The sequence below is a fragment of the Lissotriton helveticus genome, chromosome 2_2, assembly GCF_964261635.1.
Source record: "Lissotriton helveticus chromosome 2_2, aLisHel1.1, whole genome shotgun sequence".
In the NCBI taxonomy this organism is placed as follows: Eukaryota; Metazoa; Chordata; class Amphibia; order Caudata; family Salamandridae; genus Lissotriton; species Lissotriton helveticus.
The window spans coordinates 40,835,031-40,853,848 of NC_136060.1; the positions used below are offsets into that span (position 1 = coordinate 40,835,031).

The window sequence follows — 18,818 nt, forward strand, 5'->3', positions numbered from 1 at the left end:
GGCCACCAGGAATCGTCCCAGGTCGAGGGGGTGGAGCCGAGGATGAGGACTTCCGTCTTGTCCGAGTTTAGCTCCAGTCGGCTGTTCTTCATCCACTCAGCGATGGCTTTCATTCATTTGTGGATGTTGGTTTTGGCGGTGTGGGGGTCCTTGGTGAGGGAGAGGATTAGCTGGGTGTCGTTGGTGTAGGAGATGATGTTGAGGTCATGCAGTCGGGCGACATAGGCGAGCAGTTCCATGTAGATGTTGAACAATGTTGGGCTGAGGGATGAGCCCTGGGGTACCCCGCAGATGATCTCGTTGGCTTTGGAGCTGAAAGGGGGAGGCGGACGCTCTGGGTTCTGCCGGAGAGGAAGGAGGTGGTCCAGTCCAGAGCCTTGTCTTGGATCTTAGCGTCGTGGAGGCGTGTGCATAGGGTGCGGTGGCAGACAGTGTCAAAGACGGCTGACAGGTCCTGGAGGATGAGGGCTGCCGTTTCTCGGTTGTCCAGCAGGGCCCTGATGTCATCGGTGGCGGCGATGAGGGCAGTTTCGGTGTTGTGGTTGCTGCGGAGCCCGGACTGGGACGGGTCCAGGATGCTGTTCTCCTCGAGGTAGCGGGTCAGTTGTCTGTTGACTGTCTTCTCAATGACCTTCGCCGGAAATGGGAGCAGGGAGATGGGCCGGAAGTTCTTGAGGTCCTAGGGGTCAGCCTTGGGTTTCTTGAGTAAGGCGTTGATCTCGGCATGCTTCCAGCTCTCCAGAATGGTCGCTGTCTCGTAGGAGATGTTGATGGCTTTCCGGAGATGGTGTGCGATGGTGGTGCTGGCTTTGTTGAAGATGTGGTGTGGGCATGGGTTTGACAGAGATCTGGAGTGGATGGTGTTCATGATTTTGAGGGTGTCATCGTCGCTTATGTTAGTCCAGGAGAGCAGGGGGTTGGTGCAGATAGTGGCCGTGGGGATGGAGGTCTCGGTGATTGTCGGGGAGGTCGTGACGTTGAAGCTGTCGTGGATGTCAGCGATCTTGCGATGGAAGAAGGTAGCTAGGTAGTCGCACAGGTCTTGCGAAGGTGGGATCTCGTTGGTGTTGGAGCTGGGGTTGGAGAGTTCCTTCACGATGTTGAAGCGCTCTTTGCTGTTGTGTGCATTGTTGTCTAGGCGGTGTTTGAAGGAGGCCCTTTTGGCGGATCTGATGAGGTGGTGGTGTTTGCGGGTGGCGTTCTTGTGGGCTGTGTAACTGTCCGGTGTCTGTTCAAGGTGCCATTTCTTCTCTAGCTTTCAGCAGGTTTGCTTGGAGGCCTGCAGGTCTTCAGTGAACCAGCTGGCTTTCTTGCTGGTGTGTCTGTTGGAGGGTTTCTTGAACGGGGCGAGGATGTTGGTGCAGTCGTCGATCCATTGTCTGAGGTTGTGGGCGGAGGTGTCGGGGTCGGCGGGTGGGCTCCGGGCGAGGGTGGTGGTTAGCTGGTCTTCTGTGATTTTGCTCCAGCAGCGGCGGGTGATCTGTTGGGTGGGGTGGTGCGTGGTAGGTTTCTGGAAGGTGAAGTGAATGCAGCAATGGTCGGTCCAGTGAAGATCAGTGGTGTGGTTGAAGGAGACTTGGGAGCTTGCTGAGAAGATGGGGTCAAGCGTGTGACCGGCGGAGTGGGTGGGCATTGTGACGAGTTGTCTGAGTCAGAGGTTGTCGAGGTTGTCGATTAGGGTGGTGGAGTTGTGGTCGTTGTTGTTCTCAAGGTGGAAGTTAAGGTCTCTGAGAAGGATGTAGTCTGTGGAGGCGAGGGTGTGTGCACTGACGGAAGTTGGCGATGGAGTCGCTGAACTTTGGTCGGGGTCTGGGGGGCTGTAGACGAGGGTTCCTCTGAGGGCGGTGTTGGGATCGGTGTGGATCTGGAAGTGCAGGTGTTCGGTGGTGCTGAGGGTGTCGTCGGTGTTGGTCAAGACTCTGAGAGTGTTCCTGTGGATGATGGCGATTCCTCCTCCCGCTCCGTTGGTGCGGTCCCTGCGGGTGATCTTGTAACCGTCCGGAAGGGCTATAGCGATGTCGGGTGCCAAGGAGGGGTTCAGCCAGGTCTCCGTTATGAAGGCGACGTCTCGGAAGGTTGAGTCGAGTAGGTCTCAGAGTTCAACAGCATGTTTGCTGGCTGAGCGGGTGTTGAAAAGGATGCATCTGAGGTGGTTGGGTTATTTCCCGGTGGGTGGATTTGCGGATCGAATGCTAGTGAAGCTACAGTTCCAGCAGGTTAAGGGTCCTTGCGAGCGTTTCGGGGCGGCCGGGAAGCAGGTGTGTGATCATCTGATGTTGAGTGCGTGGAGGGTGCTGGCATCGTAGTGGTGTCGTGCGTTGTGGCGTTTGCGGTGGCCAGGGGTTCTGGCGCAGTTGCATAATACACAGTATGGCAGTATAGTACACATGTTGGTGTCACAGAGAATACAACATTGCAATCCACTACAGCTGTCAATATATTATAGTTTAAAGAAATATTGACAATTGTTCAGGGAGGCCAATCTGAAATATGAAGATATCAACAATTGGACATTGACCAGACCTTGAACCTATCCCCTAACCTGCCTACAAATCAGGACTTGGAACTTGCGGAACTTACCCCAGACTGTGGAGACCTTGCGATTTGGCTGCTGCCCCGTAGAGCTACCATATAGCTAAAGAGGAGATGGGTTGTGTACTCCCCCTCCCTGCTGTCACCTACCCAACCGGACCTTGGGCAGATTTTCCCCTTGTCTCTACGTCCTATCTTCGTCCTACCCCTTTACCCTATACCCTTACCCTTCCTTGCTCCATTACATATTGTCCCTCATGTAAAGTGCTCTGATTCCATCGGGTCTAGCCAGTGCTATATGTAAAATGGTGTGAAATAGTAGAAATAATTGAGGATAAATTTGTAGAGATTAAAAGTAGCTTTAATCAAAGCCTCAGCCACAGGATAACACCCTCAACTGACTTCTGGCTTCTGGATACATTCCAGAATCTCTCTCCAGGTCAGAATGCTGACATTGAGAACTCTAGTATGTTAAAGGAACAGATACATGACAATACCACATATCTCCCTCCTAACGAAAGTAAAAACAACAACATTAAAACTGTACAAGCAAGAGCAGAACCTCATGTTACTGTAATTAAACATTTGAAAAGCCATGAGCTATGGTATATAGTCTTACTGTTACTAAACATTTGAACATACATACGCTATGATACATAGTCTCTTAAATAACTGGGAGGTCTACGTATTCTTTGGCCCCTAGTAGAAGCTGAGGATAAATTTGTATTATCAGAAAAACAGGGAGTAGAGGAAAATAGTCTTTGTCTTCCACTCAAAGATTCACGTAAGGGAATTCTCGACTTAACAACAACCACCCTGCTCTTGTTCCAAATTCTCCCATCCTCTGTCTTAACGGCATTTCTAAACACTTTCACCACCGCTCTCATCTCAGTGTATTTTGACCAAGTTCTGCAACCAACTGGAGCTTTTATTCGAACTAGGTCACCAACTAATATTTTCTGTACGTTTGCACAATTTCTTTTATCAAAGTAAATTTTCCTTTCATACAACTTCCTTTCTTCTTTCTCACGCCACTCACCAATTGTATTATCAACCAAACCCTTGTTGAGATCCATCCAACTAGGACACAAACAAGTGTTGGGAGCCCTCCCTTTGAACAAAACAAAAGGAGATTTCCCAGTTGTCGAATGGGGTGCAAAGCGATAAGCAGATATTCTTTCCTGTAAAACTGACTTCCAATTCAAATTAGATGACCTTGCCAATTGTATAGCCTCCTTTAAGGTTTTATTAACCCTCTCAACTGCACCATTCGTCTCAGGATGATATAAAGAACATCTTTTATGTAGTATTCCAGACTTCTTCATATATTCCTCAAAAATCCTAGAACAAAATTGTGGTCCATTGTCAGAAAGAAGACTATTTGGAAAACTCTCTTTCTTAAAAATAGCATCTAAAAATTTTATTACCTCTTCTGAAGTAATCTCTCTAACAGCTGACACCTCTATCCATCTGGAGTATAAATCCATCAAAACTAAAAGATAAGGGGTATCACTCACACCTGACAAAGGGCCAACTATGTCGATAGCTATTTCATCCCAAGGGTGACTTGGCAACCTTCTCTTAACCATAGGCATCTGTTTGGTTTTCAAAATTTTATCACTTGCACAGCACTCTGGACAATCCCTGACTAATCTCTCAATCTCCAAGTCCATGCCAGGCCACCAAAACTGCATACGTAAAATTTCTTTGGTCTTAACAATACCAAGATGACCAGAATGAGCGTGATACAATAGTTTCTTTCTAATACCTAAAGGTGGTACCATCTTTGTACCACGAGTTAAAAATCCTGAATTTGTAGAAAGTTCATCAGAAACTAAAGACCAGGGTTTCTCTAAATGAGAATTATTACTCAGAGATAACATAACCCTTTTTATCTCCTCATCCTTCTCAAGTTCATCTCTCCATTCTTTCTCTTCAATGGCTCCTTCTGTTATCTCACATACATTTATGAATTCATCCGAACAACCAGATTCATCTTCTTCCACAAAATTTTCCTTATCTACCATTCTTGATAAACAATCAGCCGATTTGTTTGATAATCCAGGAATATAATCAACTGAGAAATTAAATTCTTGTAAGGATACTATCCATTTTCTAATTCTTGAGGAGATCGCATCCAAACCCTTCTTTTCAAAAATTTCTTTCAATGGTTTATGATCTGAAAGAACAGACACCTTAGTCCCCCAGATCAGGTTCTTTAATTTCCTCAGTGCCCAATAGATAGCAAGAGCCTCCCTCTCTATTACAGAATAATTTAATTCTGAACCCCTCAAACACCTGGAAGAGCAGCAAATTAAACAATCTTTTCCTTGGAAAAATACCTCTATCAGTTATTCTATGGCCCAAGTAATTTACCTCATTTACCCCAAATTTACACTTGTTTTTTTTAAGTGTCATACCCGCAACCTCCAAGCGTCTAAGTACAGCACACACACGCCCATAGTGTTCTTCCATACTGTTGCCATAAACAAGTAAGTCATCTTGATAACATCTGATACCTGGTAACCCTTTCAAAATTTTAGCCATAATTCTTTGGAACACCGAGGCCGCGGATATAAGGCCAAATGGCATCATTTTGTATTTGTAAGTGCCCATGGGAGTAATGAACGCTGTTAATTCTTGAGAATGTTCATCCAAGACAACCTGGTGATAGGCTGATGCCAAGTCTCCTCGTCGCCAATGTAAAATGGTGTGAAATAGTAGAAATAATTGAGGATAAATTTGTAGAGATTAGAAGTAGCTTTAATCAAAGCCTCAGCCACAGGATAACACCCTCAACTGACTTCTGGCTTCTGGATACATTCCAGAATCTCTCTCCAGGTCAGAATGCTGACATTGAGAACTCTAGTATGTTAAAGGAACAGATACATGACAATACCACACTATATAATAACTTATTAATTAAATTTGGTCCCATTTAGTACTCTTTCTCTCTTTGTCTACCTCCCTAGCTCCTAGCTCCTATCCACTCTCCCCTGAATCTCTCACCTTGCCTGCTAGTCTGCCTAGCCCCCTGTCCTTTGTGCCCTTTGACTAAGCACTCCTTCTCCCCTTGTTGGTGAAAGATCCAATATTCATACTCTGGAGTCTCAGCGTACCCGCTGAGAGAGTCCACTGCGCCAAGGGAGTCACTCACAGCTGAGGAATGGTATGGCACCCCTTGCCAAAGCACTCCTTCTCCCCTTTTTGGGGAAGGATCCAGTATGTAGGCCTTGGAGTCTCAGAGACCCCTCTGAGGGAGTCCACTGCGTAAAGGGAGCTTCCCGCAACAGAGATAGCGAAGTGATACCACTTCCCCTGGGATCACAGCTTACTGGACTTTGGACGTTGCTTTGACTCGTCTACCGGTTTATGTCCCCGTCACCCTTCCCCTCCTCTTTCCATGCAGTGTCCTTCACCCTCCCCTCCTCTTTCACGCCTTCATTACCTGTCTACTTCCTCAGCTCCTTCCCCCCTCCCTTGAATCTTTCCCCTTACCTGCTTTTCCCCTTACGTATTTGTGCTTATTGTTTATATTGACCTTACAAGTAACTATGTTGCCATGCTCTAATAACTGTGTAACCTTTGTAACAATGTAACCTGTAACTATGATCAGATGCTCATGTAAAGCGCTCTGATACCTCCTAGTCTAGCCAGCGCTATATAAAATCTTTAAAATAAATAAATACAATAAAGAAATAAAGACCTTTGAAAACTCCCTTTAAAATGACTAGGGACTTTAATTTAATGGTCTTTGGGTCTTCTTTCAACAGCAAGATCTCTTTACTTTTACAGATGTATGACTAGAAAGAGAGCATATGATTTATTGGCAAGTGTAGCAGTGTTGTCATATTTTAAGTATTCATTGGTAAGGACGAGATGTACTTTGCTTACTGGACCTTGCATCTGCTGAGAACAAACAATGATCTTCTCTTGTGATTCAATGAGAAATTAAGTGTAAAGTAGCATCGTATTCCTCAGAACTCTACTCTAGGAATGCTGTGTTTTTGGACAAAGACATTTTGTATTTGTATAGTGTTTGGAGACATTGCCATTCCTGTTGCAATTTGATTAGTCTCAATAAGCATATTTGCAGAGCACAGTTTTAATGGTCATTTAAATTTTAAGGTGTCAACAATACTTTGAAAAAAGTGGTTGTTCTTTAAATGAAATGTGTTAACCTGCTCTTTTTTGTGGTCACTGTGGCAGAAGATGACAGTGAAACGAAGAAGCTGAAAGGTGCTGGAAACAAAGTGTTGCAGATCCCAGTTTCCCGTGTACTTGCAGATTCTGGTGTCCCTCCATCAAGGGGCTCAGAGGCAAGAAGTATATCTTTTGGATCTCATTTTACATCAACCCAGGTAAATAAAAGGATTTAAGTGTTTGTTGTTGGATTTTAAACTATTATGTGTGGCTTTTGCGTCCAATGGGTCCTAAGGGTAAGGTGCTAGAAACTGAGGCTTGTCATGAGATTGCTCCTTACATGTTGAACCCCCATCTCTGCATGGAATGAATCAAGTACCAACTTGATTCTATAATCATAAGTTGGAACGGGTAAGACATGTCTACATTCCCAAGAAGGGATTTGGTATCTCCCATTGCAACAAAACAAGTGCAGGTAATAAAACAAAATTCTACCCTCCTCCAGGGTTACTCACAATGCAAAAGAGTACGGCTTTATTGAGATATGTGATACAACTTTGACTAAAAGTAGTAGTAGATAGTTGTTAGATTTGGGGGTCTCTAGTTGGCAGAGGTAGGTACCTTTGACCAAATGGGGACTCTTGCGTCTAGTCAGGGTAAAGGGCTACACTCCTAAAATAACCTCTCCTCACCCCCTTGGTAGCTTGGCACGAGCAGGCAGGCTTATCTCAGAGGCAGTGTGTAAAGCATTTGTGAACACATACAGTAATACAGTGACAACACTACAGATGGACACCACACAGGTTATATTATAAAAATAAGTATTTTTATATAGACTTAACAAAAGACCAAACAACAAAAATCCACAATACTGTACCTCAAAAATAGACTTTAAAATGGTAGAAAATAGCTCAGTTCTCTCAAGATGTAAATGCAACACTTTACTCTCACAGTACCTTGGATGCGTAACGCAAAGAAAAGAAAAGGGTTGCAGGGAAGGTGATAGATCGGTTCCTTACTGCTGTGCAGGGGAGTTGATGCTCGCTTCCTTACTGTGTGGGGAGATGACGCATCGGTTTCTTACTGCTCTCCGGTACGAAGCAACAAGATGGCACCTAAATGCAATACTCTTCTCCGGTGCGATGCGACAAAATGGCGTCTTGCTCATGGTGCGACAACGTTGATGCGAAGCAGGCTTATCTCAGAGGCAGTGTGTAAAGCATTTGTGAACACATACAGTAATACAGTGACAACACTACAGATGGACACCACACAGGTTGTATTATAAAAATAAATATTTTTATATAGACTTAACACAAGACCAAACGACAAAAATCCACAATACTGTACCTCAAAAATAGACTTTAAAATGGTAGAAAATAGCTCAGTTCTCTCAAGATGTAAATGCAACACTTTACTCTCACAGTACCTTGGATGCGTAACGCAAAGAAAAGAAAAGGGTTGCAGGGAAGGTGATGCATCGGTTCCTTACTGCTGTGCAGGGGAGTTGATGCTCGCTTCCTTACTGTGTGGGGAGATGACGCATCGGTTTCTTACTGCTCTCCGGTACGAAGCGACAAGATGGCACCTAAATGCGATAGTCTTCTCCGGTGCGAAGCGTCAAAATGGCGTCTTGCTCATGGTGCGACAACGTTGATGCGAAGCGTGCATGCTCGACGGCCGTGCAGTGACTCGATGATCTTTTGAGCCGCGACAGGCCCTGCGACACGCTTCTACGGTGATGCGACGGTGACCTCTGTGGCGGCGGCACGCTTCTCCGGTGATGCGCCGCGCTTCGACGATACGATGATGACAGCGGCAGCGGTGGCTCGCTTCTTCGGTGATGCGACAACAGCTGCTGCAGCGGCGACACGCTTCTCGTTGTGTCACGCTTCCAGCTCCCAGCGACACGCAGTCTTTCAGAAGGCCCAGCACAACACCAGGCACTTCAATTTCCAGCAAGGGAATTCAGGGGGGAGCTGGTTGGTGAAGTTTTGTATCCCTGAGACTTCAGCTCTAGTTCAAGCCCTTGGAGATTCTTCTTCAAGTTGATGAAAAGCACAATCAGTCCTCTTCTCCTTTCTTTGGCAATGAAGCAACCACTGCAGGCCAACCCCCAAACACACAGCACAGGTGTAGTCTCCTCCTTCAGATTCCTGGTTCTTCTCCTCAGCAAAGGTTCGCATTGATTCCCATAAGTGATCTAAAGTTCTGGGGTCTGTGTCCCCTCTTTTATACACCAAAAACCTTTGTCTCTGAAGGCAGAAAGTGTCTGTGAATAGTCCAAACCAGTTCTGTTCAGTCCTGGAGCACTTTGTTTACAGGACTATTTCTCTTCCTTTGACAATGTAGGCCAGGGACATTGGACGCACCACATGAGGTGGAACCAGAATTGTGGAAGGCAGGCACAGCCCTATTCAGGTCCCAGGTGCTCCCCTTCCCTCACTCTACATGCAGATGGATCTATTCAGCCCTTTGCTGACTCACCCTGTCTCCTGGAATCCCCCAGCCCCTGTCACTCAAACTCCAGACAAGGCATACCCAACCTAGCAGAGGCAGGCTCGGACAGTTAGGCAAGAAAATACCTACTTTCTAAAAGTGGTATTTTCAAGCACAGAATGTTAAAACCAACTTCACTAAAATATGTATTTTATACTTCTGATTTCAGGCATACTAAACTCGAATTTCTACCTAGTTCCCTGAGTCAGTTAGGATTATAAGATGTTATGATCAATTTGCCCTTTCTGGCCTATGGGGAACAAGTAGCCGCGCACTAGTGAAAAACGAAAATGGTTGTAATTCACTATCAGGACATGCCACACACATCAGGGCATGTCCTACCTTTTACCTACAATGCACCCTTCCCTTGGGTCTACCTTAGGGGTGACTAATATGTATAAAAGGGAAAGTTTAGGGACTGGCAAGTGGGTGCACTTGCCCAGTCAACATGGCAGTACCAGACTGCACACAGGTTCTGCAATGGCAGACCTGAGACAGACTTTACAATCTGCTCCAGTGGGTGGCACAATCAGTGCTGCAAGCCCACCAGAAGCATTTGATTTAAAAGCCCTGGGCACACGCGGTGCACTGTACTAGGGTCTGACAAGTAAACCAAACAAGCCAATCATGGAGTCACTAATCCATACATCAATTTACCATAGGGAGCCCTTGCACTGTGGCACTGAATAGCAGTGGCACAGTGCCCAAAAGCATCTGAACCCAGCAAAAACATAAGAGGCTACAGCAAAAAAATGGAAGGGAGACCCACCCCAATGGTGCCAGGTCTAACAATAGTGAACTGTTACCAACAGGAGTGAGTCTAGATTACTGATAAAAATGTTTCCCCCATCAGAGGGAATTAAAGAATAGTTCTAGAACTTGTCTAATCTGCCTTTTCAAACACAAATTATTTTCCAGTTTTGAAAAACGATCAGAGCATGACAGCAGTTCCTTTCAATGCTTGAAATTTCTGCTGGACCAACAGACATCTCAAAATGTTGTTGTAAGGACCTCTGCTAGGGCAACAGAGTTAATTACTCCGTCACCCAGGCAGAGTGGGGGTCCAATTTCTAAATTATAAATCGGGCTCTAAATCACAAACTAGAAGAATATTGTCTTGTAAATAGGAGTCATATATGCAGACCACAGTATTATGTATTATTCCATTCAATAACAAGGGCTACTGGCTTCTCAAAGCCTCTTCCACTATTGAACTATTGAATTACCTCAGTGTTTTTCTAGAATTCCACAGAGAAACAATAACTGCCTCAATAACAAAAGTCTTACTTGAATGCACGTCATCAATGTCCAACTCTCCTATGTCCAAGGACTCACCAACCAATGGGCATCTGAAGAATTAAGCAAAAATCCAATCTCAAATAAAACATAAACTTAAAAGCCAAGACTGAAAAGATTAAGCCGGGTCTAGTGGCTCAGTGGACTAATGCGCCCACTTCAGGGGCCTGTGTTCGATCTCATGGTCACAGGTTAAAATCCTGGCGGGTCCACTCAGCCTTTCATCCATCTGAGGTCGATAAAATGAGTACCATTGAGTTGGGTAACAATAAACATCTGTTATTCAGCGCCAAGATACCTCCGGGGGAAAGTGCCCTTTACAAATACACATATTATGTTATTTAGAAGAGGTTCACCTGATAGAGCGCGCGAGGCCACCCGACCAACAGTTTTCGCCGTTTCCGGCTTCAGGGCCCATATACTTATCAAATCACCATATACATCGATCAGGTGACTTCACGAGCTCTATCAAGTTGGGGTGTGTGTGTTCCCTGCTACCAATTTTCAGTGCACCCGACTTACCATCCACCGATGCGGGTGCCTAATGACCACAATGAATCAGGGAGCTAGCTGTAAAGGAAAGGCAGCAAAATACAAACCCAACCAATATCATTCAAATACTGTTTAAATGACCACGGACAACTGGAAGTTTTAAAATGTTTATCTAAAGTTCAATATTTTCTTGCATGAGATACAGTAAAATAAGGCAATCAATAACCAAGATAACGTAAATCACATAGGCAGAAAGAAATAATGACAGAGTAACCATCAAAGTACTAATAAAATGTAACGAGAAAATACTATGTAAAGTCAGTATTATCTAAACAGGGATAGACTAAGTGTGTGTTACTGTAGAAGAGCTTATAATGAATAACACGCTTCACTTAAGGTGAAGGGGCCTTTGAACAATCTAGGCAACAAAGTTCTAGACCATATCAGAAAATGACACACTGCTATGCAAAATATAATTTCTAACAATTGAGAAGACATAGGAATAACTTTGCAAAATTATAAATGACTGTTCAATAGTTGCGGAAAGGCATGGAAATATAACATATGCAATGTTGAACTTTATTTAAGCAAAAGTTAGAAATTCAGAAGGTGCAAGAATTTCAAGAGGTTCAGAGTAATATTTACCTAGAAAAAGGTGTGGAAACCAAACCCTGGCCACGGGTTAGTTAAGGACAGGAAACCCTCAAGGAAGGATACCCCTCAAAGGACAGCAGGTGCAGAATGGACACCCAGGACAGGACAGGATACCCTCGGAATAGGAATCAGGACAGGACCCTCAGGACAGGACCCTCTTCAGGACAGGACCCTCTTCAGGACAGGACCGGAACCCACAGTTCGGAGGCAACGCCTGCGCTCCACCCGCTCTGCAGCTATCGATCAAGACCCCGATTGGGTCAGCGAACTCCCAGTTAAGTGCTTGCCAGCACTTTAAGGTTCAGTAGAACCTTAGTCTATGGTCAAATTCGGACAGAGTGCTCCGCAGCGCTCTGTATCTTCAGTCACCTATTGAGTGCGTTGGGTCAGTGACAGGTCAGCTAAACCAGACAAGTCGGACGGTTCACTAGGTGAACCCAGGGTAGATATACAGTTTGGGGACAGTGTACCACCCCCCAATGTTGCAAAGTGTCAGTATCCCTCAATTTTGATTGGTCCTAAGGTAGGGTTTGGGTAACACACCAATCACAATACGCAATTTGAAGCCTTCATTTACATATTTGGGTACCGCCTAACGGGTTTGGGGTTCCCATGAGCTAACAGTAGCGCAACATTACAATGTATCACATAAGGAGCTACATTCGCTGTTCTCGCAGGGCAGAGGTGACTTTCTCAGGAGCATCTCGCCCATCACTGCCAGCTGGCTATGTTCCATCAGCCAAGGTCCCTCGTGCTGCCGAATGTTGCACAGGCGCAGAAGGGACCTCCAATATGGCTCTCCTCTTACTCAGACCCCCATTTCCCGCGGTACATGAAAAGTAAGCGAAAACAAATTAATACATAATAATGTCATTATGAAAAACACATCACAGGGTTGGTACTTTTAACTCATCATCAAGAAATAAACTTATGCAATTAAATGTTAGCTACATTGAGACGGACACAAGAGCAGTGGCACGAGCAGTACCACATGATAAGCACAGCTATGAATTACGCATGCGCACAACTTTCCCTCCACTTCTGCAGACGCGTCAGGACACGTGAGTGTGGCTGACGCATGCGCAGTAACTAAAATACAAGCGGCGGCCATTTTAGAGGACACAGATTAAATTCATTAGAAATACACATAGGCAAGCGTCTTAAACTTTTACTCAAACTTAATATAAATGTTAGTAAGACGTACATTTATTACCTTGTTATACATAAACGAGGTTCTTGATTTCGGCAAGCCGCAAAATATGCGAAGCTTTGCTTCATCAATCCCCTCTTTGATGATATCTACTATCATCACAAATTATAATGGAACCAGATGCCAACTTTCTTTCACACTTTATAAAGTTCTATTTCTTCCAGCAACCGTTCTAGCTTTTCTCTTTCAGTTTTAGCAGGGTGAGAAGACTTCACCTTTTTGTATATCTGATCATTCACTTCCTCTAATTCAATCTCATCCACACTTCGTTTCACTCCTCTTGCATTAACCTCGTGCTTTTTGGTGCGCTTGCGGTATTTACAGCATAAGAAAATGGAAAGTATAATAAGACCTATAATACCAATTGGCATCAGAATTTTGAATAATAAGCTTTTACCTATGCTAGCAAGCCAATGACCTACATTTGAGAGACCATCTACCAGTCTCTTCCAGGCACTATCAACCTCGAGTGGTTTGAGTTCCTTTGCCAAATTAGTAATGTTTTTCACATATCTTTTGATCTGTACACTTTTGTCCGGAATATAAGTGCAACAATGTTGCGCCTTCAACATCCGGCAGACTCCGCCCTCTTTCGCTAATAAGGTGTCAAGAGCAAGTCGATTTTGTAAAACCATTGATCTGATCGCAACCATTTCAGTATTGACCAGCAGAAATCCATGAGCTGTTTCAGTAGACAGCACATCTACTATAGTAGACAATTTGCAAATTCTGTGAGTATTCAGAACCACTCCCACTCCAGGTATCAGTGCACTGAAAATACTACCCATAATTTCACCTATACTTTCTCTTTTACTACGCACTAAGCCGTTAGTATCTTCATTGCTTCCAGCTTTTCCATTCACATGGTATATTTTCGGGAAAACAATGCCAAAGTAGCAGCTCCCATACCAGTGATCCGGCAATTTGAAATAAGCCTTGTCCCCACAAATGTAATAAATTCCAGGAAACACAGGCTCTGACCCATTTTTGAAACCCCAACCTCCAATTACCTTGTAATTATGTTCGCATTCACTGGAACCAATGAAAACATTATTATAATAGCTAGTCTTCTCGCGGTGAAGACATAGCTTGCCTTTCTTTTCAAAATCCAGCAACAGAGCAGGACCCGCTCCACCAGATGAGGTGCCTTCCATGTTTTCTGCCCACTTTGGCTTTTTCTGACTTTCGTCATTAGCCTTCTTCTGAATTTTAATTCTCCTTTTCTCTGCCATGTTCAGGAACATCTTTTCCTGCTCACGCAAAGAACAAGTCAAGTTATCTCTGTGTGCGTCTGCTATGTCAATGTTCCCTATAGTCAGAAAGTAGTCTCCCATATATCTTATGGTGTCAGTTTTGGTATGTACAGGATTCAAGTTCCCACGTATAGGAAGTTCAGAAAAGATCACGTCATTGTTAGAGTAATAATACTGTAACGGTCCCCTTTTGTAAAATAAACTAGCTAAAATGCTACAGGAAATTCCATATGTTAATGGCAGATGATGGTATGTCACGCCTTCAGCCACCGAAGTAGGTAGCTTCATGCAGACATAGCAATCTTCAATTTCCATAGTCTCTACATAATGTATTAACAAGTTTGCGAAAACATTTAAATGTGTCCTGTTCTTCATGCCATGATAATGTAGTCCTTTCTCATCTGATGCTTCTAAGTCTCGTTTAGTTTGTCTCAATGCTCTCTCATGTCTTTCTACACTCTGTGTTGTCAGCTCCTCATTGTCAGTATTTACAACTTCAGTAGGGACAATGTTAGTATCTTTACTTACAGCAAAGGGAATGAAAATTGTTAATCCTATCCAGATAACTATCAGTACTACTACACTACATATACACACCTTGCAACACGTCTTAAAACGGCTGCAACTAGGACTACCATTCACTGTTGAATCAGACATTTTAGCTCAGTAGGAGTGTTCTCACCCCTCTTTTTTACTTTTTACACAACTAGCTTACTTTGTGCAAATTCACGGTGGTTCGTCTTCCTCTTCAGCTGAGTACTCTGGGACAGGTTCTCCGTCGCTCACGTCAGTTATATCAAGATCTTCAAGTTCTTCCAAAACCAGTGTCCATTCAGGAGACTTGTACTTTTTGTTTTGTCTTTTTATTCGCTCACTCCTTCTTTTGGAAGTGTCTTCTTCTTGCTCTGCTATTCGAGCACTTCTTCTTGCTTCTGCACGTTTTTCTTCCACTGTCTTTATCCTTAGTCTCAGTCTTTTTACAAACCTAGGCTCAAGGTTGTTTCTTTTCTTTAGTCTCTTAGTCGGTACTTGGACTTCACTTTCTTTTCTTCTTCTCTTGTTCTCTTTATCTTGTGGTAATTCTTCTCCACTTTCTTCTCCTACTTCCCTTCTCTGACTAGTTCCAGGGCTAGCATCAAATTCTTCTGCCTGGTTGCTAATCTGGCCTTGTTCAGGAATATTTTGTTTTTGGCTTTCGATTGTCTTTATTTCTGTTTCTGTTTCCTGAACCCGTTCCTCTAACCCTCTCTGATCCTGTTCAAGCACTTCGATCTCTTGATTTTCTTCTGCTCGAACTATCACTCTATTTCTAGTCTCTCCCTTATCTGCATCAGGTGTTCGTGGTGGTGTATCGAATACCTGCTCTGTCCCTGTCTGACCTTCTCCTTCCTCAGTTTTGATTTGAATCTCAAGCGGCTGAGGTTCTTCGCCTGTGCCTTGCTTTTCCTGACTAGTCCACTCTCTACCTTCACTAAGTCGTTCTCTTGTTCTGATAGGATCTTCGGTCAGATCAATCATCGGTATCCATTCTTCTGGCCATATGCTTGGCAGCTCGTCTTCAGCTACTCCTGGCTCAGTTTCCTGGACCTCTTCAGCAGGCTGGTTTCTTGGCAGTTCGCAGTCAACTACTCCTGGGCCAACGTCTGCTGTTCCTGCAACCTGACTGGTGCTGGGCTGCTCGTTGTCAGTTGCTACTGGTCTGGCTCCTTCAGGGTCCTCTGCTGGTTGCCCTGGTTCTTCAAATCCTTTGTCTGGCAATACCTTCTGAGTGTGTCCGGCGTGGATCCACTGGGGAACACCTGCGACTTTCACTGCAGTGGTTGTCACCAAGATTACTTGGCGTTTCTTTCCCCACCTTGGTGCCAGACAGCTTGATCGAGTGTGCTTCTTTATTTTGACCCAGTCTCCTGGAACCAAGTTGTGGAGAGGAGTCGTTGGATTAAGGATGCCGTCGTCTCCAATCTGGCGAGAGATAGAACGCACTTGGTCACCCAATCTTCTGCAGTATTCAAGCACCAAATCATCAGTAATACTCAACAGTTTGCTTCCTGGCACCCATGCTTGTCTCATCACTCTTCCCATAATGATTTCATGGGGACTTAGGCCTGTCTTGCGGTCTGGAACACTTCTCAGTCCCATCAGGACCAGGGGCAGGGCCTTCACCCAGGTCATGCCAGTAGCATCTGTCAGTTTTGCTAGTCTGTTTTTGATAGTTCCATTTACTTGTTCCACTATTCCAGAAGCCTCTGGGTGGTATGCACAATGGAGTTTCTGCCTTATTCCAAAGGCCTTACAAAGTTCAGCCAGTATGTCATTCTGGAAATGTCCACCCTTATCTGATTCAATAATGCATGGTATTCCGAACCTAGGTATCAGTTCTTTTAGTAAACACTTCGCTACTGTCAGTGCGTCACTTTGAGGAGTAGGGTAAGCTTCTACCCATTTTGAAAATACGCAAACAATGACAAGGACATATCGTTTCCCTTCACAACGGGGCATGGTGATGAAATCAACCTGTATCTTTATAAAGGGACCCCCTGATCTCCCAATCTTGCTCAGCTCAACCATTGTCCTTTTGCCTGGGTTCATCTGTTGACATGACAGGCACCTCTGGCAGAGGGACTCTGCTACCTTCCTGAATTTCTTGCTGTACCAAGTCTGTTGAAATACCAGAATCATGGCATCCCTACCAATGTGTGATCCTTCATGTATTAATCTTGCCATTGTGCCAAGCAAGTGTCGGGGTAACACAGGCATACCAGTTGGGCCCAGAATCACACCATCCACACGTCTCGGTCTACAGCCATCCTCCTTCCATTTCTCCCTTTCTTGCCAAGGAGCCGACTCCTGCCACTCTCTCACCTCATCCCATGTAGGCACTTCCTCAAACACCTGAAGCTGGCAGCTGGTTCCTGACCCCCCTCGTTTTGGATTTACAATATACCGATCTTTGGCACACCATTGAGCCACTCGATCAGCATAATCGTTTCCCAGAGATACTCTGTCCATGCTCCTTTGATGAGCAGTACATTTTACCACTGCCAGTTCTTTGGGTAACTGGATGGCCTCTAAAAGGTCATGAACAACTTTTGCATTCCGAATGGGAGTACCTGAGGAAGTCATGAATTCCCTTTGCAGCCATAATTGGCCAAAGTCATGCACAACGCCATAACAGTACTGACTGTCAGTATACACTGTTATGCGTAAGTCCTTCCCAATTTTGCAAGCCATTATCATGGCTATCAATTCGGCTACTTGTGCAGACTTGATGTTATATAGGTAACCTGCTTGTTCAATTTTTGTGAAAGACACTACTGCATAAGCAGCACTCAAGCCTCCTAATTCATGTCTTAGACAGGACCCATCCACAAATAGTTCTTTATCATGCTCAGGCAATGGTACTTCCTTTATGTCAGGGCGTGGCTTGGTACTGAACTCTGTCAGATCAATACAATCATGTTCATCATCATCCCCACCTTCCATTTCCAAGGGGTCGGGGAGTAAGGTGGCAGGGTTCAGAATACCGCACCTAACAATGCTCACATTTGCTGCACCCACAAGAATCCTCTCGTATTTAGTCAGCCGACTAGGGGTGAGATATTGTGTTTTAGTTCTGGTCAATAGAATTACCACTCCATGTGAAACATACACGGTCACAGGATGTCCCATGACAATGGACTCACTCTGCTCCAAACTTGCACAGGTAGCAGCTACTGCTTTCAGACAGCCTGGTAACCCAGCGGCTACTGGGTCCAGTGTGGCAGAGAAATAGGCCACAGGCCTCCTGGTCGTGCCATGTTCTTGAGTCAGGACTGACAATGCGCAATTATCGCGAGTGTCACAGAATAGTGCAAACTCTTTGGAATAATCTGGCATTCCCAACGCAGGGGCCGTACACAGACAGTTTTTCAATCTTGTGAAAGCCATTAGACTTTCATCGTCCCACTGTACAACATCTGGCATTCCTCTCGTGGTCATTTTTATCAAGGGCCTGGCTAAGGCTGCAAATCCTAGAATCCACTGCCTGCAGTACCCTAATACACCCAGGAACATTCTGACTTCTTTTTGAGTACGGGGCAACTGCATTTTTTGAATTATTCTCACTCTTTCTGAAGTGACTTTTCTGACACCCTTTTCTATCTGGTGTCCTAGATATTTCACTGATTTTGCACAGAACTGTAGTTTGTCAGGGGCCACTTTATGCCCTTTCTCACACAGGTGATTTAGGAGGGCAATGGTGTCAACTACACAGTCCCTGTGACTTTTAGACGCCAATAGAAGGTCGTCTATGTACTGCACTAATACAGAGTTCCCAGGTAAGATCAAAGTCTCTAGACATTTTTTCAAGATCTGATTAAAGATAGAGGGGCTTTCTGTATACCCCTGAGGGACCCTGTTCCAACAATACACGTGACCCTCGAAAGCAAATGAGAAAAGAAATTTGCTGTCGGGGTGCAGGGGTATCGAAAAGAATGCATGACACAAATCAATCACAGTGAACCACTCAGCATCCCAAGGAATCTGGTACAGAATTACTGCAGGGTTCGGGACAATAGGGCAGCAAGGAACTACAATTTTGTTAACCTTTCTCAGGTCCTGCACTACCCTATACTTGCCACTAGGCTTTTTGATGCCCATAATCGGTGAGTTGCATGGGCTGCTCATCACTTCCTGTATGATGTTTCCTTCCAATAGTTTTTGTATTTCCAGAGTGACACCTGCTTTCACTTCAGCATTCA

The 18,818-nt window shown here is 44.7% G+C and overlaps 1 protein-coding gene across 2 annotated transcripts in view; it reads left to right on the plus strand.

Annotated features, from left to right (window-relative positions):
• LOC144821262 (protein FAM149A-like) overlaps nucleotides 1-18,818 on the plus strand; it is a 549,291-nt gene that overhangs the window by 423,819 nt on the left and 106,654 nt on the right. For both annotated transcript variants that reach the window (XM_078678084.1, XM_078678086.1), the window contains exon 8: nucleotides 6,742-6,893. In XM_078678084.1, the coding sequence (XP_078534210.1) occupies nucleotides 6,742-6,893 (152 nt within the window). The remainder of the gene's footprint in view (nucleotides 1-6,741; nucleotides 6,894-18,818) is intronic.